Source organism: Megalops cyprinoides, chromosome 3 (genome assembly GCF_013368585.1).
Source record: "Megalops cyprinoides isolate fMegCyp1 chromosome 3, fMegCyp1.pri, whole genome shotgun sequence".
Lineage (NCBI taxonomy): Eukaryota > Metazoa > Chordata > Actinopteri > Elopiformes > Megalopidae > Megalops > Megalops cyprinoides.
This window is the reverse complement of record NC_050585.1, coordinates 19,119,776-19,143,667: the sequence shown is the minus strand read 5'-3', so window position 1 is coordinate 19,143,667 and position 23,892 is coordinate 19,119,776. Positions and strand designations below refer to the sequence as shown.

General features: G+C 43.7%; 1 protein-coding gene across 1 annotated transcript; it reads right to left on the bottom strand.

The window, feature by feature from the left end:
- Positions 1-1,708: 1,708 nt before the first annotated feature.
- Positions 1,709-10,454, bottom strand: LOC118774734 (ras-related protein Rab-4B-like). Its single transcript, XM_036524199.1, has 8 exons — positions 10,255-10,454; positions 5,075-5,155; positions 4,213-4,327; positions 3,914-3,976; positions 3,475-3,629; positions 2,366-2,461; positions 2,061-2,191; positions 1,709-1,963 (listed from the first exon to the last, which is right to left on the bottom strand). Exons 1-7 carry the CDS (start codon positions 10,268-10,270, stop codon positions 2,076-2,078), a joined length of 642 nt encoding a protein of 213 aa, XP_036380092.1. The 5' UTR covers positions 10,271-10,454; the 3' UTR covers positions 1,709-1,963; positions 2,061-2,075.
- Positions 10,455-23,892: the final 13,438 nt, after the last annotated feature.

Sequence of the window (23,892 nt, the reverse complement as noted above, 5' to 3'; positions counted from 1 at the left end):
GAGTGCACTTCAGAGAAAACACAAATAAAAAGACAAAATGAAAATAAAAGACTGAAATTGGACTGTTATGAGTTGCAAACACCACACAGCCACTGGTTTTGGACACTGTGCACACTGGCACAGCAACTGCCTTGTCCTCTTGACTGGCTCACCAAAATCCAGGGCCCCTCTGTGCTTCTAGCTTTAGCTGCCAGACAACCATTATATAACACAGGCAGACAAGCCATGAACTCAACTGTTTAAATCCTCCTTATCTGAACTCCATATTCTTGTCTTAGTGCAGGATTCTTATGGATTCATTTGCAGTAGCACAACTGGTGTCAGATAGGTATCACCTTAAAATATAAACATTTTTCACTATAACATCATCCTAACGCTTCTAAAGGAACTGGTTTCTTAAATCCCTTCAATCTTCTCTCTTGAAACACCAGGTTAACTGTAACAGAAAATATGGGGTAGGATATACAAAAGGTGAATATGCAGATAAAATTGTACTGTTGTAGGATAATCACCACTTGGTCAGTGTGGTTGGAGTGATTATGTCAGGAGATATGTTTTGTACAAGAGCTTTTTTGCCTTGAGGACATCACCTTGTCTTTGTGCTTGGAGCATGCTCTTCAAAAAGCACCCCTCTCAATATACCGTTAAACAGAAATGCTCTGGACTACTGACAAAAGCAAAGACCACAAAAGGAGAGCATCACTGACCTTTGTCTGAGAGAAGACAAAAAAATATGGAACAGTATTAATCCACCAACATTCTGTGTGTCTGGAGCAGTGATTACACTGATCCATTTCTACTTCAGTTTAAGTTTAAATGTCTAAGACCAATCTTCAGTGCTCAACACAGAACTTCCTCTTAATTTACTCAATCAATGATCATGTTAGAATGTTATCTGAACTGATATCAGCTCTCCAACATCAACTGTTCAGTTCAGCATCAATGACTGCCTATTTCGAAGTATGGGTAAGTGATATTTAATGTACTCCTAGCCCGGCCTCCCTACAAAAGAGGTAATGTCCAGTCAGTTGTTACAGATGGACTGCTCGCTGTCTTTTTCATCAAAAAGACGCTAAACTGCCCACTGTTCACAGATGATACTTTAAAAGCAATTTACAGGGAATGTGTGCAAAACGTATCACGAACATCAATGCAAGCGAAAGGAGAACAACACAGCAGATTGTACAGATGGTGAGGAAAGCTCTGATACAGGATCACTTTTTGCATAAAACAGGTGGGGTTGGAAGTAGGGTTGGGTAAACTGTTTTCTGATCAGTGTTTTGTGGCTACCATCTGGAGCAATGGGTATGTAGTTGGCAAAGGGTTGATACTTGCCACTAGCTTTCACCAAGCATGGTCAACAGGGATGGGGGAAAAAAAAAAAAAAAACAGAAAAATGGCTTTGTTATATTTGGGGGTTGTGAAAGCCACCAAAGGTTGAATCTCACACCACTGAAGTGAGACAGAAAGGCCACAGGAGGAACAGAAGACCCAGGGGATCCTTCACATTTCTTTCAGTTCTTAAAAACACTGTACGACTGCATAAAAGGGCAGGCTGTTCCACTGTGACTGACGTTACACACAGACAAACATCAATGACTCCAGGCATTTTTAAAAATCTGAAAAATCTCTCTGACATCTCTTTGCTTTGCGCCCTGCAGTTGTGGAATGTGTGTGAATAAGGATCACCATGGAGGGTACCATGGTACCCACACCCCCCCCCCCCAGTCTTTAACCCTGTCCCATGTGTGCGGTACTGAGGCACCCCCCTGTGACCTGGCGGGTTCCACCAGCCCAGGCACCAAGCTCCAGCACTCTCCCACAGGGCTGAGAGGTGAATCCCTTGTTGGAGGTCAAAGGTCAGAGGGCAACAGAGGTCAGAGGTTGCAGAATGACTTTGAGGAGAAGGACCCAGGTTCCTCAAAGGGGGGGAGGGTGCAGAATGGGAGAGGGGTCCTGCACGCTGAGAGAAAGAGCGAGACAAAAACACAGTTGTGTGAAATACACATGACCGTGACAGAAATACACTCTGATGCAGAGCTGCACTGTGCAGTACTGACCTGGAGGGGGCGCCCCTAGCAGCTGCACTGCTGTCTGTTCTGTGCTGCAGTACCACGGGGCTGTCGGAGCTGCCTCAGAGACGCGTCTCCGTACTGGATCCCTGATCCCATCCGCTCCGGGTCCAACTCACCTGCGGTGACACGCATGTGTGAGAGGGCAGAAACACACATACACACACAAGAAAGCCCACACAAACACACTCACACACACACACACACACACAAGCATGCCCACAAAAAAACATTCAAACACACAAGCGCGCAAGCATGCCCACACAAACACACACACTTTGCAGCGTGCTTACCTGACTCGATTTTGTTGAGAATGGTCCGGGCGCACTTGAGGAATGCCTCCTCCACATTCTCCCCAGTCAGAGCGCTGGTCTCCAGGAACATCAGCTCTGCGCAATCACAGTTGCCATGGTCAACACAGCTAACACAGTTACCGCACAGCCAGCACAAAAGTACACAGTCAGCACAGCTACCAAACTACCAACAGGGAGACAGAGGGTGACAGCATTTTTCACATTCTCCTTGCATGTGCTTCTGTTGTATTACCTCTATTCATATTGTTATATATGAATGCTATAAAGGAAATGAAATGAGTTTTATCAAAGGGTCATATTAGGTTCCTGTTTCAGGGAGGGAAAAAAAACCCTAACACACCCGTAAGGCTCAGAAAACCTTCTCTAACGCTGCCCCAGCCGTCTGGGTTTAAGGCCAGCAGCTAATCCAGTGCCGGACTGAGTGGGGACAGGGAAGTGAAAGCTGGGTGCAGGGAAGTGCCAGAGATTGGCCACTCAAACTGACAGCTGGCGGATTCCGATTTGCTCTTTTGGTAAGCTGTTCACTTTGAGCACAGACTGAGCCCTATGGCCCGGTTCAAAGCTAGCCGCATCATTCGCCCGTGATCCTGCGATTCGTCAGCCACTTGTTAATTGCTTGGATGAGTGCTGCAAGTAGAGTAGCACCAACGATCATTAATACTAACGATGACATGAGTAGAGTAGTGCCAATCATCCTGCAATGATTTTCTCAGTATACACCTTTATCCAGGGCCACTTAGATGGCATTCTTAAGTATTCTTCATTCCACTGCAACAATCCAGATTAAGCTAGGCAAAGCTACTAAAACCCATAGTATTGTGGTTCCAGACCCCATTTCTTTCAAATGTATGAGTATAAACATGATACTAATACTAATTATCAATACTGATACAGATTAATAGTGTTTTGCTGTTTTCCCCCCACAGTTAGTATTGTACTATGACACACACTCTTCCTTCCTCTCTCTTCCACTCTTCCTCAAAACTGTAGCCTTGATATTTCTGGGCAAAGCCATTGTAATATGGATAATTTTACCATTTATTTGGAGGAGTGAGCCACAGTGCTGCTGTGGGGACGGGTGGTGTTACCGTTCTCTTGGGCGAATCGCGAGGCCTCCAGGAAGGTCACCTCCCGGTCAGCGTCTAGGTCCTTCTTGTTCCCGCACAGGATGATGACGATGTTGGGGCTGGCCAGGGTGCGTGCGTCTGTCAGCCAGTTCGTCAGGGCGTTGTACGTTTCTCGGCTGCAGGGACAGACGCACAGGGATATTCTCTGCCCACGCTGAGCCCCTGATCATCACAGAACCAGTCTGAATGCATTAGGATAGTTCCCCCAGGTTTTTTTCCCAGTGTGCATGCTTGTCAGTGTGAGAGCATGTGTATGCATGTGCATTTCAGTATGTGTGTGTGTGTGTGTGTGTGTGTGTGTGTGCGCGTGCGCACACATGTGTCGTTAGACAGTCCATCTCTACCCAATGCTGTGAGACCCTTCTGCTGTGATGTCCTTCTCAGCTGCCTGCCTTCTTACCTTGTGATGTCATAAACGAGCAAAGCTCCTGCTGCTCCACGGTAGTAACTGCGTGTCACAGACCTGGGGGCGTAGATATGCAAATGAGCATTCCTTCCCTACAATCAATACACAGCTACATAATAAAACTAGAATACAATATAAATATATTACTATATTATATACTCTGCTATGCTCACATCCCTTAAATGTCATCTGCGTCTCACTGCAATCCTTCAAAAGAACTTTGCTTGTTCGGCTAATGACCTGAGTATTAGAGCTATTTCCTTCCAGCCCGCTGACCAACAGCAGCCGTTTACCTGAAGCGTTCCTGCCCAGCAGTGTCCCAGATCTGCAGCTTCACTGTCTTCCCCCCGACGTTGACCACGCGGGAGCCAAACTCCACCCCGATGGTGTGGTTAGAGTCCTGCTTGACTGTAGTGGGGAGACAAGGAACTGTGAACTGTGACACTGTGGTCACACAAGAGTGCCACGGCACTTTTTCTTGCAGTTAACCAAATCCACTGTGCTTATAGGGAATGCTACTGATAAAACCCATTTGCCAATAGGGTCATTCATTTGGGAAGTGGAACACTGAGATGAGACTTTAAATCCTTAAAAACAATCATCATTTAATTACCGGCAATCGTCACCATCAAGCCAAGACAGTGTACACAGTGCACTATGGATCTTATTAATGAATGCAATGTAATGTAATTATTATAGGGGTGCTATCTAATAAACTATCGTATCCACTTTAGTGAGTGTGATTCACACCAAAATATATTTATATTTATGGTACTTTAATGGGTATCTCATCCCGCTGTTCCCTTACAACATCACATTTAACAGTTCTATAGCAAACAAAAAATATAATAAAAAATAATTTAATTTAATCTCATTTTATTCTGGACAAACACAGTTGAGTGTGAACATACTCCCCATGTACGTGCTGGAGGACTGGAGTTTCCTATCGTTCCTTGCCAGATTAGAGAAGAGGAATCTACACTCAATCTACCATCAAGCACTCCCTACAGATCAGTCTGAAATTTTTTCACAGTAGGGTTTGAGATAGGATTCCAGTTGGATAAACTGACCATAGTTTATCTAACCGGAATCCTCACCGTGGATCATTAGTCTGGTGCAGAAACTACAAGTAGTGATAAAAACATTGCCGCTTACACTTGCTCTCGATGAACTGGTGGAGGAGGCAGGACTTCCCTGTCCCAGCACTGCCAATCACCAGGAACTTGAAGAGGAAATCTGAGAAAAAAAAGAGGGGTAGAAATGTCAACACCGCAACGTGCTCGTGCAGAGGACTGGAGGCCTAAAGGCACATCCACACCTGGCTTGCAAAAACTTGTGCAACCATTCGTCAATGAAAGCCCTGCGTTAAAATAAAGAGCATTCGTCCTTCCAAAGCCAACCCTGACTTTGACTTAGTGCTCTAAAAAAGGCTCTGAAAGAGTTCTCCCACCATGCTGCAAAACTACTGGAAATAAAAGACAAAAACTTAAACTGGTTTAAGGGGTGGAGCCATGGGCGGCGCCAGGGAGGGACTCGGGGGTGCTGTAGCTACCCCTAGGATAGCCATAGCACCCCCAAGAAATTTCTGTGGTTTATTTAGAATTCTTAATTTTTAATGTGCGGCATTGTAACTGTCACGGAGTGGGTACTGCGTATGTGTGCATGTGTGTGACACACATCACTCCTCTCCACATCACTGTAACCAACATTAGTCGATCCTGATGTGACTGTCATCACTCTGTCACGCCCACACGGCCACACCTTTGAGGCAGGGCAGTCCACTGTGCAGTGCACAGTCTGTGACCTCTGCAGGGACCTCTGACATGGCAGACACACAACACAGTCGGATAAAACACTTCCCGAAAAACAAACGGGCTCAGCTATGACTGGGGCGGGGATGTAATTCTTACACGCAGTGAGTGCTGCTCATCTTTCAGCAGTGTTGATGTCATTCGGCTGACTCAAGCATCCCTGTCTACACGGCCCTGCGGTGAGCTCGCCTGCAGACCGTCGCCATAAATTCTGCCTGCTGTTCTGTGTGGGATGTGGAATGCGCTCTAGAACCGGGCAGGACAGATAGGGCTGGCTCCAAAGACTGATATACAGTCATCTTGGCCAAATGGGAATGGGCAAGGGAGGCCGACACCAGAGGACAGAGAAAGAGAATAGTCACAGCCCCGCCCACTCAGGCATCTCGATGCTGACTGCACAGTCTGCAAGAGGGCGCCCGGCCCCACAGCAGACAATTTCCCTGGTGCGTCAGGCCAGCCCCTCTCTGCTGGTCTCAGACACATGGCCGGCAGGCAAGGCCAGCAGAGCTGTAGACCGGGAGGAGGGCAAACAACAGGAGTGGGGACAGAGAACGGCTGCTCACTGGCAGCACTGAGTCTCAGCCCCTGTTCCACCAGCTGGAGGGACATGAAAGCAGCCCCACTGACTCTCTCAGCATCCGACACAGCCAGTCCAAAACTACTGCTAAACACCCCTCTTACTGATCATTTCAGTCTCATTTCAGTCATTTGCATTTATTTCAGTCTTTCCTAATTACTGCAGTCTTTTATATCTGCCATTTCTAATCATTTCATTTAAGCCATTTCAGTTCTGCACTTTGGTCATTTCAAATTATTTCAGCTTTACAATCACATTCGTAACAGGATACATAAAACACAATCTCACCTACCATGACAAGCATGAAACAACAGTCAAGAAACAGACACATATTGTTAAGTGAAATAAGATTAAAAGTATAGAATAAATTACTTAATGCAGTTTAACTAATTAGGTGTACCTTCCCCATGTTCAGTGATGGAACTTGCAAAGCTCTCCAGAGACAGACATTGTGTCTGGCTGTGTGTGTCAGAGGGTGGAGAACTTCACCAGGCTACAGAACATGCCCTAAGATTTACATGGTGCCTGACTATGATAAAGTTCATTTACATGAGCTAGCCTAAACATAACCACAAAGCAATAAAAATTGCTCCTAGTTCAGCTCACATTCACTGATGCGTGTGTGTATCATGAAACAGTCGCTGGCAGCTGAACTAAAGACCCAATACAGATTACAAATCAGACTGGAATGCTAGAAGACTGATCTATGCCTTTTTTAGACTGTGACAGTAACACCCTGCTTTCTCTATGGACATGAAGAGCTGACTCAAGGGGTGTAGCCTGTGTACACATACCAACAAAGACAACAGAGCCTGGAGTTCAGGGAACCAGGGACACTGTCAGCTTGCCTGTCACAGCAGCCAGCTGGAGACAACACTAGATCAAAGCAACGGCCGCCGTTCTGCAGGTAACTGAATCTCCCAGCACTCTATTCCCTTCAACCCAATAAGGCCAATAACAAGCTAATAAATGACCCGATGGCCTGGGCTGGGACAGCACAGGCATGGAGCAACATCAGGTGTAATATACAGCCATGTCTGAGAAAGGTGCAGAGATCATATCATCAAGACACTGTAGCTTGTAAAAGCAGTATATATTTGAAAGAGAACTTCCACCTGTCCCCAAAAATCAAATGTGTTGGATTCATTATTGTTGAATGTCTGTAAATATCTTCAGGATCATGCGATCATTTTCCATTTTCCATTTGTAACCATGATTGAACTCATTTCAACCAACTGCATTTAGAACAGCTTAGCTGCCATTGTCTCTGTCTGTCTGTAACTGTGCAATTAAACCAGCCATTGCTTAACAACTTTCACCTGTCTAATCACTGGCACATTAAATACAGGCGTGTGACCAGTCAAAGGAACAAATGAGCACCTGGCCATTCTGGGAGCAAAAAGCACTGTGCCTCCTCAGTCTGCAGGAAGGCAAAATGCTCTTGACATCTGTGACTCAACTCTTGGCTCTTTTTAGAACAGGCTAACAAGAACCATTAAACTCCCCCACTCCCTGAAAGCTGAAGCGTCAAAGAGTGTTTACCATGCTGCAGAGGCAGTCTGTTGTCTTCTCCGTCTGCTGCTGTTCATGCTACTTTATTAGATGCACTCTGTATCACTGCTTTATAAGTTGCTCTAGACAAGAGTGCAAACCTTGTAAGTACTACATTCATCATATTTACACTAACAAAAAAATCAAACAATAAGAGTGCTTTACTCCAATCCTTCCAGGAGCTGTGTTTTTGCTTCAGACTAGGTAACTCTTCAGAGGAAGAGAGTGAACGGCCTCTCTTCCCTCTGTTAATTCTGGAATTTAAACGTTGATTGAGTTTAATCGGGCAAATGTGCCCTTACCTGGGATCAGCTTACCCATCCTCAATCATGTGAAACTCGGTTATACTGAAACTGATCCAGGGTCTGTGTTTGTGAGAAGAATCTATAAATACCACCTGACATGGTCAGGGAATAAAATGTTTCTCAGGACACAGCCAGATCCTGTAATAAAACTATTAAGTTATAAAATTTCCAATACTGCTCCATTCAGAATGAGCCTGAAGGAGAGTATACCACATTGCATTATAACAACGGTAGCTCAAAACAGGGCTTCTCAAATGCAGTGTTACGATCTTTCTGTGGCTGGGAATTTTTGTACCAGCCAGACTATTGTTCCTTTTTATATAAACCTTTACATGACCAGGAAAGTTAACTGAGAACTAATTCCTCATTTGCAGTGATGGCCTGAGGAATTAAAGTGTGTAGGGAATGCAGGAGTGTATAGCCCATCAGATGCCTGGAAATGATTAGGCTACAAGACTGGACTTACACGTTTGGGAATTTGAACAGGACCCTGAGGTTAACACCCTGACTCCTATAAGTACCATGGGATGTCTTAATTTTTTCCCCTTTATGCAAGCCTATTTTGAAATAGCCAATTACATATTTGGCTCATCTCATGAATTACAGTGAAGTGGAGGACAGGTGCGATGCTGCTAATGTCACCCAAACAGCCCAACATGCATGAGTTTGACAAATCGCAGGGTGCCCGAGAGCAGGCAGTTGAGGGGACCCTGTCTGACCTACCCACCTCTACCCCTGGCATAATAAAGTCAGTTTGTTCTGCTGGTCTGGGGTCCCGGTCACCATTGGTTAATGAGGCAGCTGAGATTGAACCTGGACTGTAGAGTTCAACCTGCACTCAAGGGGAGCACCTTAATCACTGAGCTACTCGGGAGCCCTGCCACGGGATCTTTAATAATCACACAGCCACGTGGGTCGAGTCAGAGGCTCAGTTTAACCTCCACTTGCTTTGTCTCTGAATTCTGTATTGCACTGATTCTCAGACGGGCAGTGGTTTCATTTCAGAAACCAAACCAGATGCCCACATTTTTCAACATTAAGAACTCCACTGCAATTCCACCTGACTCAATCACCAAAGCAAGTGCAAAACTTCGAGGGATTCAAATATATTAATAATGTCCTTACACTCAATTTACGGATTGAAAATCCACACACAGGATGCACTTAGGACAAAGTTTGGGAAACCATGCCCAAGTCGTTCAACTCACTGGCTCAGCGTCACGGCTAGCAATAGCTAAACGTATTGTGAGTAGCAGGCTCTACAGACCCTGAAGAAAAGTACACGTACCAGCAGTCACTTTGCACGAGCAACCGCGATGTGCTTGTTTTGATTGCGTGTCCTTTCCAAATCTGTCAGATTATACATACATGCTGTGCTGAAAGCACAACCTCGCACATGCGATCTCCTTAAGAGAGACACAGTAAAGCCCTGTATAAGCTATTTTCAGGACGGGTTGTTCGAACTGTGGTCACTTTCACGAAAAAAGTGTAACGTGGTTTTGTAAATGCAGTTGACACAGAAGAGAAAGAAATCTCGCAGAGACAGCCGCAAAAACGTTTGGGGGATTTCTCTGACCGACAAAACGAGGAAGTCCACAGTAACGCAACGTAGACAGATGTTACTAAGCTTTCTAAACAGCGATCAAGGTACAAGGCCAGCTATTTTACTTGGCGGCTAGCTATACCTGGCTAGTTAGCTATATAACCAAATTGATGCCCCATAAAGCCAGCCTACAGCATGCAAGAAATGAAAGAGGAAACAAGAGATCACTATAACATCCGGCACTGACACCTGGGTAAACTTCAGTCGTAGCTACTACTAATACCTAGCAAATCAACGTTAGCTATCAAGTTGAGAAATTGCTCGTGACATGTAAGTCTGGATAGCTACATTAACGAGCTTGTTCGTTGCAATGCTTTTGAGACAACGTAAGCCCTACAGCCAAATGCACAAATGTCATCAAAATAATATTACTTCATACTGTTGGACTGCTAACTCAGCTAACCAGACAGACAGCTAAAACATTAGCCTAGTCTGAGGTGTGATTCAGCTCGGCAAACTACATGGCTACAACAGTCACCATGACATACCGTACGTTTCAGACATCTTATGTCCGTTCGCACCGACGACTTGGAGTCAAAATCAGCCGGCCTTTTGACGTCAAAGACTTGATATCTTGTCGATTTAAAACGCAATAAAGTGGTGTAATAACTGTGGTTATCATCCAACAAAATAATTAGCTAGTCCGATTCCCTCATAGGGCTGTCCGCCACACCGCTTCCTACATACCAAAAGCAACGCAACTAAACGTGGTGACGACTGGAGGCTACGTCAGGACGCAAACTGTTTATGTTTTGCTGCACCCCTGAAAGCAACCCGTGTAGTAGTAATATTTGACCATACGAGGGCAGACTTGTCTAAATGTTGGAAAGGCTTCGTTCCGTGTAAGAGCCTCTGCCAAAAATCAGACTACCTCTCACATGCAGAGGGTGGAGGAGATGGAGCACACTGACCACTGTCATTCTGCTGGTCAGTGGTCAAACCAGTGAATCGACCTTAGTTTGTCTATAGACTGGTGCTGCGTGCTAATGTGTAGACCATTTTAAACAACCTTCACAACACATTGATATCCTCATAAGATGATGATACATACTTATCATCCCAGATTCTCTCCCTTTAATCTTTGTAACATGTCTTTGACGGGGGTGGAGAATCAGGAAAACGAAAGGCAACCTAGATGATAGCAGTGGAGGACTCTGCTATTCATCACCTGCTGGCCTTGGAGGCCCTCTCTGCCTGGGCAAAGCTGTCTTCTCCGCTTGTGTCGGAACGTCCCACACAGAGGAGGGAATGAGATATGTTTCAATGGAAGGACCTTGGAAAAAAGACAGCTTTCAAAGCAGAGTGACTTTCTTCAAAGAAGAAGCAGCACACAAGTAGAATTATTCTGTCAGAAAAGATAATCATGACCCTCTCTCCAATCCCACTCGTGATCACCCACACACTGCCACATTTAGGGATTTAGCTCTGAAACGTTATCATGTTAGAAACATGCAAGCATCGACTTTTGGACACAGTAAAGCGATAACATCACGGGTGTGATGTATTGCAAACCCTTATGTGCATGCACCTTTACTAGCTGTGCGGTGCACGCTTGCCAAGTATCCAGTTTAGTGAGATGACGTCCAGCTAACATGATGTGCAATGGCTTGCCAAGTTTGCCAATTGTGCAGTGCGTGTTGAGTCAGAATTTCCCCCCTGCCTCCTCCTCATCTATGTTAATTCTCACATGCTGAGCATGCAATCCAATAATGATAATACCAACAATGATAATATTACATCCATAATTATAATCAGCGTAACTCCAAAACCTTAGTACCAATGCACACCTTCATCAGGGTGCAGAAGAAAAATGGACCTTAGCAGATCTCCCATGAGCCTTCAGTAAATAACTCACGTTGTTGTTTTGCCCCAGCTCATAGCAGAGGACTGTGGGGGAAAAGGTCATAATGTGGTTGAGCCAATCACGTGTCATTATGTTTCCATCTGTTCAGCCGTCTCTTCCAAAACCCATCTGTGAGCTTTCATGTGCTCTGTCCATTTTTTCAAGTCACGGTCACCGGAAATTGTGCTAGTCTTTTTCTGATTCCATTACAGACCTGCTGATTGGCACCAAAACATCATCGAGGGTCATTTTCATTCATGCTTTTGTGGTTTATATTCCTCAGATGTGCTCAAGCTCATCCCAAAAGAACATTTTTCTGCTTTCCTGCTGTAACAGAATTTCACAATGCTATGTATATATAATGTTTCTTCTCTCTTCTGCTTTTATGAATTTCGACTGCTGCATTATAGCATGCAGACGAATCACAGGCGCCCCTCGTAAAGTCTCCGTGAGTGGCCGTAGTAACTGAACACTGATTGTATCCAGTTGTATCATTTTTTTTTTTTATCTCATGCATGAATCCCCCGGCAGTGATGCAGTCAGGACCAATGGTAAAAGAAACTCCACACTTTGGATACAAATTACATGTACATTGTAACTGCAAATGAAATATTTTCATTGCATTTTTAGGAGTATGTACATAGTATGAGTTTATATATGAATGTGTGTGTGTGTGTGTGTGTGTGTGTGTGTGTGTGTGTGTGTGTGTGTGTGTGCGTGCATGCGTGTGCACATACATACGTTCATGTGTATGTTCATGCATTTGTGTGTTTGTGCATGGGTATGCATATGCTTGTGTGTGTGTGTGTGTGTGTGTACATGTGTGTGTATGTGTATGTGTTTGTGTGTGTGTTCTTTCCTCTGATTTGTTCGTTGTCCAGATCACACTGATTTATGACTGTAGGCGGATCCAAATCCCTGTCATTAGCACTCCTGTGCTCTTTGTGCTGAGGCTTGCTTTGGGCTCTGCTAGTGTAGCAGTTCCGGTGAGATGAACAATTGCTGCAATGATACACAGATGCCATGGCAGAGCCGTGCATCACAGATGCCTTTGGACACAGCTTCCCTCTCGCGTTTGCGCTGGTTCCCACAAATTCCAGGAACCACAAATTTTTAGAACTGGGACAAGACTGCTCCCTGATCACACACGTGAAATGTTGTTGTTATTGTTGTTTTTCAGATCCAATCTAAATGAGTAAGATGTGATCATTTGCAAATGTGAGATCTAAATAAGATTTGATGTAAACGTGGAGCATGTCCATGCTCCATTAACTTAGTCTCCACCCTTTCCCTGCCTTGTAATATCCATGAAGGCTTGCCTTGTTTTTCTGTAACAAACAACTTCCACATGTTGGATTGAATCCAGTTCATTTATGCTTTGGGCTTGCACCAGAAATGCTATCAAACCCAAGCTGACAGGCCAAACTCCAGTTGATATGCGTATCTAGACCCCTGAGTCATTTCTACAATCTGTGACCCATGTAAGCAGCAGTCAGTGTGCAATAACCACTCCTCTGCTTAATAGAAAAGTGATATATATATATATATATATATATATATATATATATATTGTCTCTGTGTTTGCAGAAGGGTTACTGTGGAACTCTAGATCAGTAATTGAATGTTCACGTGAACCATGATTAGGCTCCAGCTCCTCATACTGTGGTCATGTGAGCGCCATTAATTGAACACAAATTTCTCAGTGTGGTCAGTATGTTTTGGGGGCATGCTTAGAAGCCTGAAAAAAAAACCTGACTCAAAACATGAATAAACAAGCTGTTTGTTCCTTTAGCAATTTAAAAAGAGATCACCCACTAAATTTGATCATATCCCATTTATCACTATATCATATGAATGCTGATAATGTAAAAAGTGTAATATGTAATATGTAATATGATATTTCAAAACATGTCTTTGAAAGAAATGAAATGAATCTGTACTTGTAGATGCAAGACAGGTACCCACTTTACACGTCAGTTGTGTTAAAATCCATTAAAATGTCAGAGAATCTATTCCTTTGGTGTGCATAATAATTTTATGTAGAGAACTTGCTGGGGAGAACCTACAAGGAAATCAGATCATATAAGCACTGGAATCTGTAAGATTTGTTGATGGGAAGAGTTTGTGCTGGATAAACTGAAAATACATACAGCAAACATAAAACTATGAAAAAGAAATTTCTGAATTTCAAGTATTTAGATTGGCTTTTAATTTGGCACCAAGCTAATGATCGCTTATGAAGACCTCAAATATTTAAAATGTCATGGTTTGGCTTGTGGTCTCACTTGCTGGGGTGAAAAATAAATAAATGAACAAACAGTTCATGATTGGAATATAAAAAAATAAATAAAGAGGAGGCAATTAATGCACTTATAAAAAATGATTTAGTGCACATTGGAAAACAATAGATAATTATATAGATCAAGTAAAAATTTTAAAAAAGAGAAAATAATTACGAAGAATGTAAAGCCAGTTCAAATAGCTGGGCTCTGAAAACAGCTTTAATGTAAAGGGATCTGAAACAGTAAGGCTCATCCCTTTGGTTTCCTTATATGTTGTTGCCTCTGCGTGCACCCCAGTGGCTCGCAGTAATGGAAGGGATCAGCCTGCCTTTAAAGGCGCACTGCTGTTTGTCAGCGGAATTCTTCTGCGGACAAAGAAGAGACAAACAGGGCCATTGTCCTCCCTTTAGCAAAAGCGGGGGATTAGGACCTGAGGGGCGACCCGGGCTGTTCCACAGCTGAAAAAGGAAATGCACTTTGAATGATGTTTCCATACCATGTCTGCTAAACATCAGGGAAGAAACATCCATAATAAATGCACTTCAGAGACGTCCGTCTCCTTTCTGTAAGCATATACAAGCTGATTGTGAACGCTGGTACACAGCTGGTACATTGCTAACCCCAAAAGCAGGTGAATGAGAGAGGTGGAATGAAATGATTATGTCACTCTAATTTAAATGCATTGACAGAACATGAGTATGCACTGACAGTAAAGTCTGTCACTGATAGGGAGTGAGGAGACTGCTGAATGGCATTTGAGCAGACACTGCATGTTATGTGTAGCTGTTCACATTAATACCTGTTTGTCCTGCTGATGAAACACTTATCCTGCAAGGACAGCATGGCACTAATGTTTTAATATCTGTGCAGCTAATTGCTTAACCCTCTTGAATGCAGTTTCGGAAGCCAAATGACTAAATGTAAATGACAGAGACGCACATATAGATTATCGTGTATTAAAATGAATGGGTCACTCAAAAACATTGTCCATTGCCATCCATTTTAATTCTAGGCACAATACTGAATGCACCAGGAGGTAGGAGGATCAAACAGAGGCAGAGCATGGAGCATATTAAAGGGTGTGAGGGTCTAAAATAAGGCAGATCACACCACTCTGCAGAATGAGGAAGAAGGATGAGAGCAACAGACTCAAAATGAGAGGGCGAAAGATAAGTAAAGTTAGACAACAGTACGGTAAAGGATGAAATAAAAAAAGGAAATAATTATAGAAGGAGAGAGGGAGGGAGGGTGAGGGATGAGAAAGCATAAAAAGAAAAGGGAAAAACATCTCTTCCAAACACATCCTTTTATCAGAGGTGGATGGATAAGCAGTGCCCGCAGCTCCACGGAAATGAATCCAGGGGAGACACTGCAGTGATAACGTTATCTGTCTCTCCTCAAGACTCCTCAATGCTGTCAGTAGGTCACAGATCACTGAGAATCAGCACATCAGGACATGGCATATTACTGAGAGACAACAACAGCGAAAAACCTGACTGTGTACTCTGATTAACAGCCTACAATATTCAACTTTCTCTCTGACTTAACAATGGGACTTGACATACATACTTGACGCCTTACATACCAGCGGATCTGAGCAGTACACTGACAGTGATGGTAGTAATTACAATTACAGTTGCCACCTTTTCAACAAGCCAAAACCGGACACCCCTATGCAATAACACACTTAAAGTCAACGACCTGACCACATGATTTTATTGCTTGTTTTTCCCCCCAGAGAGAACATTGCAAAAACCGGACAAATGACAGTCATAAGCGGACACCCGGACATATAGCCTTGAAACCGGACTGTCCAGGTTAAAACCGGACGGGTGGCAACCCTAATTACAATACCGCGCAGTGAACTTGTGTGTAACAAACATGAAAAAGGTCAGCAACTCCACACTCCTGTTCTCGTTGCATGACTAAACTCTAATGACCAGCATTGTTAACAGGTGAGCTGAAGACAATTTGCCCCTAGCTCCATAGGCAATGATGCTGGTTAATCAAGTCTTAGGTAGTGACGTCACCAATGTAAGTGCTCTGCTGCTACCTGTTACCCTATCAGCTCTACGTAGGACTCACAAGCTACCACTTTCAGCTCTGCTACATGTGTATTCTAGATCAGGTAGTTATCCTCATATATTTGACGCCCTGCAATGGCACAGAGGAATCACCACAGCCTTATTGTGCATGACTATATTGTCGATTGTGAGCTACGATTTCCCTCAGAGACGGTTTTAAGGATTACCCCTACTGTGCGCAAACAAAAAAAAGTTAGTTTATTGATAAATACATACCCGTACTCTAATATATCCATGTTTTCCCAGTACGAATCACTATTGTAATATAAAATTAAATATGTCTGAGAAATTGTGAGTTGTTTAATCCAATAATTGCTAAGGCCCTACTTCATATTGCATTGGTTCAATAATCAATAATATGTCTCAGAGGGGAGTACAAAACATTCAAAGTATATTAACTCACCAACCTCTCTCAACACTACATTTCAACTCTAAGTTTCAAACATTACTTTCATAATTCTATTATGAATGAAATACACACCTTCCATAGTTACACATAAACTAGGGACTGACCCAGGCTGCACACCTGGGAGTGAATATGTAGGAAAATTACATAAGTTTTCCATGAGGCGGAGAAGTAGACTGGGCATCCTTACTGGTCCCGACATGAATTGAGCTGACAGCCCCTAAACAGCCTGAGAGTCAGCAGCTGACATTGCTGTCAGTCCCAGAGGCCCCTGCAATAGTGCCACACCTACACGTACACATGCATATGCGCACACACGAGCACACACAGATATACGCACACATACACTCGCATGCCGACACACGTACACACAGACATCATACGCATACACATGCACACACACTCACAATCACTGACACAAACGCACACATACATGCAACTGCAAACAGCCACACACATATACACACATATACATACACCCAAACACATACACACACCAGCTTTACTACTCTTGTGTTACAGCTGCAGGCTGCAGTAAGACTGTATATCTGTCACATCTCTCTGGCAAAGCTGACACTGCACCACACCTTCAGTTCAAGGTTCATCAATGGGATGGTGGGGCCAGTGCACTCCCCTGTCCCAAAACACCTCTAATTATGAACTCCAAATGTCTTCAAAGGGCTTTCTCAGTCAAACACTTGGCAAACCGTATTTTGTCATTTTCTTCCCTCCTAACAGCCCCTCTCTTCTCCCAACATTGACTGCAGAGGCCGCCTATGAGCACGTGGCAGTTAGCACTGTAATAACAGATGTGTTACTGCTGGTTCCCTGTAATTCACATCAATGGAAGGGGGCGGTATGCTTTGTGCAGTGTCAGTGTGTCCTGTGTTTTTACTTTCTTGGGATGTTGTGCTTTGCTACTAAATCCTCTGACTTGCATTGTATTCACACAACCACACACACACATACACGCAAATGCATATTCATACACACACACACACACACACACACACACACACACAGAAACACACACACATACACACAAACACATGTTCACACACATACACACACACACGATCAGTGCTGGACTGAATGACTGCAGCAGTGAACATGGATGCACTGTGATGAAGTGGGGCTCAGGTATTTGGGTAGTCTTCATTCCCTCTGAACAGTAACATTCATATTATGTAACTTATTTTCCTAGCAGATATCCTTGCCCTCAGCAGCTTCCATAACTGACACTGACACACATATTCTATGAATTTAGCTGGAAATTTGACACAAATAACACAGGTTTACCACCTTGCTCAGGCATGCAGCAGCTGTTCCCCCTGGAGGTTTAGATCCGTTGCTTACTGGTTGTAATTTCAGTTCCCCAGCTGCAAACTACTGCACCGCACCACTGGCGAAGGGTCTAATCCAATCTGTTTCTTCGTATTTAACATTTTACATGATGGTTGTATATCATGGGAAATGCATGTATGCTTGAAGAGAAATGTTACAATATATGATTGGTGTTCTGAAATATTTAGTAAAAGTGACATAGTTTCCAAAATCTCAGCCAGACAAGTAATTGAGGTGCAGTCTAGATAATTAATTGGGATATGACCAGATACCCATACTAACAGAGTCAGACTGGAAGATACTGAGAAATCCTTGTACTCGTTATGAAAAATGCCATGGGACCTCTCTGGGTCTTATCTGAAATATGGCATCTCCTACAGCACAGCTTCTATAGGCCTATCACTGCATTAGGGTATTGGTTTTCTGCTTGGCCCAAAGGGAAGACTGCCCCCTACTGGCCCACCAACACCACTTCCATGAGCAACCTGGTTTCCCAAGGAGGTCACATCCAACTACTAACCAAGCCCAATCCAGAATTGCTGCGCCCAGCAGGCAGAAGAGAAATGTAAATTGGCTACTGTTGGCTGCCTTTTTGCTTTTCTCAGTGTAGGTGAGGTTTAGTTTCCACTGTGTAACTCCTGCATCCCACACAGCACACCCAATTCTCTGAGGGTGTTCACACCCACACCCTTGCTCTGAACTCCATCTAATGCTGGCAGGGATGGTTCCTTGGGCTGACATAAGCTGGGTTTAGCTTGAAGGCCTACATTTAATCAATATGTTCCCACATCAATGGTATGGTAGGCCTCTGAAGCCAGGGCTTAGATTTGACAAGCAGCCCCTGGCAGGGGTGCTTCCTGAAGGGAGGGTGGGGGTGGTGGAGTGGGTGAATGGACAAAATGAAGGGGAGGGTAGTGGGATTAGCAAAGTAAAGAGAAGGGGTGGGGCTGGCTTCTGTTGAACAGAACCTAAAGCCCTCCTGTTTGCTCCGTTGACATGGGAACTCTGTGTGTGTGTTGGGGGGGTATTGGTGAGGTGTGAGGAACTACAGCCCCTCCCCAACTTGCCCAGCGTGGGAGACAGGTCTCATCAATGGTGCCCGGTTAACTGATGGAATTAGCGGCATTTTAATCAGCCCTGACGAGATTAGGCTGTCAGGGCGATCTGGTTTACCGACTGCTGGAGGCACAACAAGAGCACGTTTTGTTGGATGGACCAGTGTGCCAAACCTGTAACACAGCAGCAAAAATGAAAAACATGCTGCTGCTAATTTACCTTATAGCATGATCACGTGAAGTGAGGATTCAGGATGTTGTTGAGTTTTTATGGGTCAGTGTGGCAAATATGAAAATGTGTGTATGTATATCATATATCTTATATCATAGACTTAAGAATTCCCTCTCACATAGTCAGTCAACTAGAAATAGAATTTATGTCTATTGAAGTGATCCCTGTACCACAAAAGTTGAAATGCAGAGCTTTATTTAGGTAACCTGGAGACCGCTTACAGTGGAGTCCCATCTCTTGAAAAATCACACATATCATGGTATTTTCACATCGTTGCCGTGGTAATCGTGGAAACATAATGCGTTGTTAGCTGGGGCAAAGACTATGGAGTGCTTTGGGGCCAAGCTAGTATCTCCATGTGAACTACCTGCTCCGCCCACAGTCTACAAAGGTCAGCCAAACCGACATCTTCCACTTTGCTCCAGTGAAATCAAAGTTTTCAACATTAAAGTCTAAGGTTTTGACATTTAAAGGTGGAATCATTTGCTAAATATTTCTTGCAAATGGCCCTAATGTTCCCCTGTGTGCCTGCCTCCCTCCCTACTGGCATATTTTTCAAAACCTCTGGCAAGGCTGAATGACTCACCAGCGTGTGCGTTTCAAGCAGAATGGGTGCTCTTTGGTTATTAACCAATCCACGGACAGCTTTTGTTAACACCATGTTCCTGCTCGCCACCCTGTTCAAACATATCCTCAGTAGATTTATGCAGCCTGCTGGGAGTGAGCACTTGCCCTGTGACTGTACACTACGACTGGCGCCTGCCACAACATGACTCCCGGCAAAAACCAGCCAGATTTCCCGTGATTCAGCTGCATAATTAATCAGTCTTTCCTTGAAGACCTCCTCTGTGTACTTAACAGTTGATTTATGATGCCTAGATTTGACATAAGGTACATCGACTGCAATAAAAATCCCCATTAACCTGCTCTTCACTCATTTTATTGTATAGTAGATCGATTGATAACTCCCCCACTGTGACCGAGGCTTTGAAAACACCTGTATAGTTCTTGCAGTCTCAGCCCTTTCAAATTTCTGTGTGATTCATTTTAGGATTGGTGGGATGTGCAGTTTGATATCTTTCTGTTAGACAAAGTGCCAACCAATTAAATCACAACTGCAGATATTTTGCAGAATTCTGTAAACATTTGCAAGTAGAATTTCTGAATTATTTCAGTTTAATCATATAAAATCATTCTTTGAGAATTACAATTAACATCATTCTAATATCAACCAATCACTTTGTGATTGGTTGATATTATGCTTACTGTGGTCAGTTGATTTGGATGTTTTTTCAGTAATGTTAACAGCACAGCAACATAGAAATAATAAACATACTTATTTGGGAAAATGATTTATTGCTTATTAATATTTTGTGAATGAGCTACATTTTGCCTACAAAAATTTATTTAAGATCTTTGATACAGGTGTCAAAACACAGTCATTGTGCAATGGTGAAAGGGGCTCCATTAATCTGAGTGCTTTCCCCAGAGGTGAGTCTCTGACGCTCACTGGAAAAACTAGGTAAGAGAGGCCCCTTTGGGCCTGGGCCAAGGACACGGTGGGGGTCTGTTAGAGTGAATGGGACTCATTGATGCAGAGAGGAGCAGGAATGCTAGAGAGAGCAACCTAAACACAGCAACCTGCATCCAACATGTCACAGCTTGGAGAGAGATGCCCCAGAGCTCTGTGCCTGAACACATGGGTCCATACAGTACAGCTTGGTTACATAACCCCCTCCACACACCCACTCACTTGTCCCTTATACACCGGGAAAGGTGTGCTCACACACACACACACACACACACACTCACTCACTGGCCCCTTACACACACACGGAAAGGTGTGCACACACACATGCATACATACACTAACACAAATTCACACATGCACACACACGCACACATGTACACACACACACGCACAATCATGCACACGCACACAAGTGCATACATTCATACATGCTTACACACATGCATGCTGTATACATGTACACACATACACACATATACAGTAATGCAGACACATGCATGCATACACACACACACAAAACATGGATATTAAGAAACCCAAACACGTGCACACAGACACACGTACAGATAACTCAGTATGCAAGCACAAAAAGAGACTAAACATATGTAGGGCCCAGGTTTAACACTTAAGTATACTGCATGCCTCATTAACATCAACAAAACAGTCTTTTCAGATAAATGTTTTTGTTTTGTAACTGTAACCCACCACATGTTCACAACTGCCCAGGGAGCGTTGTAATCAATTCCTCCTTGAAATCTGCCAGTCAAGCTCAAAGGTCAAGTTCAAGTTCTCTGCCCATGAAGGAATGGCTACACCCAGGCCCCTGCAGAGTTCAAATGAGGAAAGCACTCTGTGATACATTCAACAATTACCGCATGTGATAAGTTATGGCAAAGTTATGGCTTGGCTGTTAATACACTTGGAGAGGGTTATGGGTTCAAACCCTGAATGGGAAAGCACTATCATAACAGAAATGACCAAATATCCCCACGTTGTGTGACCCTGAAGTCAGTTTTGTTTTGATGGCAAAGACTGGACAACATTCAAGTTGTACCGTAACATCAATCCAAGACAGATCTTTGCAACATGCTAATATTGTTTCTACAGTTCCTTCTAGCCAGAACTTGTAAAAACGGGAAGCACCAGTGTTTCCTTCAAAGGGCTGTTATACCCTTGTCCTCAAGGGAGATGCCCAACCCAGGGATTGTGTCAATGACAAAGGAAAAAAACAGTGAGTGCGCTCTCTTGGAATATGCCTGTAGTTTATGGGGCGCTTGTTTATTTAAGATGTGGACCCAATGGAGGCTGGGATGAAATAATATAGAATTACAGCATCAGTGAAAAGCCTTTTACTTTCTTCTCTTCTAGCCGAGGATGAGCAGGAGGGGATAAATCAGGCATAATTAGTGTTTTATGGGATGGAAGGTGCCTGCGGCTGTGGGTTGAAAGATGACATCATGCAAGAGACAGCGAGCTGTCGAGGGCTCTTTCCCCCCGTGGCTGTTCCTCCCTGGAAATTCATGGGTGCTGACAACCCCCCCCCCCCCCCCCCCCCCCCCCCACACACACACACACACACTCCCTGTAATACCTGCTCATACCTGTGCTGTTTAAATGCATATATGAAGACTGACATGCTTGGCAAGTTTCAGAATTGACAATGGTGTCACACTCTCAGTCCTTGGCCCCTTATTTCAATCCAGGCTGTTTTATCATTTGACCTGTTTTAGAAATACTATGAAATCACGTCAAAAAACGCATCTGTGTTTCAGTGGCTCATTGTGAGAATAACTCTCTGAAATCCTGACCTGTTGCCAAACTGCCAAAGGTTGAACTTGTCCTGGAATTTTGTGGTCATCCCTCTAGGTTGTCTTGGCTTCTTGTGCCTACTTAGCTATTCTAAGATGATTTAAGATTTTAAGATTTTTAAAATGGAAGTAATTGTATGTTCTTGTACTGTATTATACAAATTATTATTTCATTCTAATTTTCTATTATTTCTATGATGCGTGCAGCCTTACTTTTCATATGCACTGTGTGTGTGGGTTTTTTCTTTAATGCACTTAGTGCATTTGCTTGACTCTTACGGCAATCCTTGCCACTTCAAGTGTTTCCCACTATCCATCAAATAGTTCTGGCTGAAGAGCTGAGATTGAAACACGTTGCACTCACACATTGCAGGTACAAGCCAAGTCACAATGTTCTGCATATTCTTATATGCTTCAAAAGCAATACTTAGCTTATTTTCTTGGTCCGCAAGTGACACCTGCAGCTGCTTCGGAGGCCAGTTGCTTGGGAGGCCCTCTTCTTACCCACGCTCAGCCCAGTGCCCCTCACCCAGATTTACCACAGAGCTGTGACCTGGGTGGTTCCAGGGCTGCACCCAAGTTATTCCCACAGTCCCTAAACTCCCAGACTTGCAACCTGGAACCCAAAGACCTATAATGCACCTCTGTGTCTGAGCTCAGGACAGACACACCCCACATCCATGTTCTTTCTGAGCTTCATAGCTGAGGCATGATTACACAACAAATGCTGACCTAGGAGTCCTGTCAATTCATGTTGAACTGAAAATCAATCTGTGTTAAATATGATACATCTGTACTGGCAAACAATGATTTCCTCTGAAGTGTGTCACAAGGAATTCAGTGCTAGAATAAGAGTTAAAGAGGGAGAGGCATACATCTCTACAGTATTCAGGAAAAAGGAAGATTAGGACCATGATGCATTTTTTTCTCAAGGAGACATTTCTTCAGACATCAGCATACACTGAGTGCATTTCTCAGCACCGCCATGTGCACTTAGCAATGGTGTTTTTAATGCACTGAACCAAGATTAAAAGATTTTGCTTTTGATTAACCCAGAAACATAGTGAGAATGTTTTCTGAGCTGACAGAGCTGCTAGATCTGGACAGAAAGGCCTTGGGCATATTACATATCTATCTAGATAAGCGGTCAGCAGTGTTTTGCTTTCGTGTTGGACTTAAGGACAGAATGATAGAACATTAAGGACAGAACGGCCTCTTCTGTTAAAATGTGACACTGTAAAAATCCAGCGATTTGGAATGCGGCATTAAAATATGAATAAAATCAGGTACCAGCTCACTTGCTAACCTGTGGTTGATCATTTATTCCCATTTCAACTGAAGATGATATTAATGTTAAATTGCAAGGGATTCTTGATCAGAACTGGGCATTTGCAAAATGTTGCTGTGCTGCTCTGTGGTAAAAATGCCAACAGCAGCTGTCCTGAGAGGAGCCGCTAAAGACATTAACAATCCACATGCTAATTACATTCACTTTCACACCTATCCCCATCTTCAGTCTCATGGCAGAGCGTTCACTGCAG

What these genes read in the sequence shown, in the direction of transcription:
- LOC118774734 (XM_036524199.1), bottom strand. An exon ending in CTCGTTTATGACATCACAAG is followed by an intron (nt 3,630 to 3,913) that starts GTAAGAAGGCAG and finishes CTGTCCCTGCAG; the next exon opens with CCGAGAAACGTACAACGCCC. An exon ending in GCGATTCGCCCAAGAGAACG is followed by an intron (nt 2,462 to 3,474) that starts GTAACACCACCC and finishes GTGATTGCGCAG; the next exon opens with AGCTGATGTTCCTGGAGACC.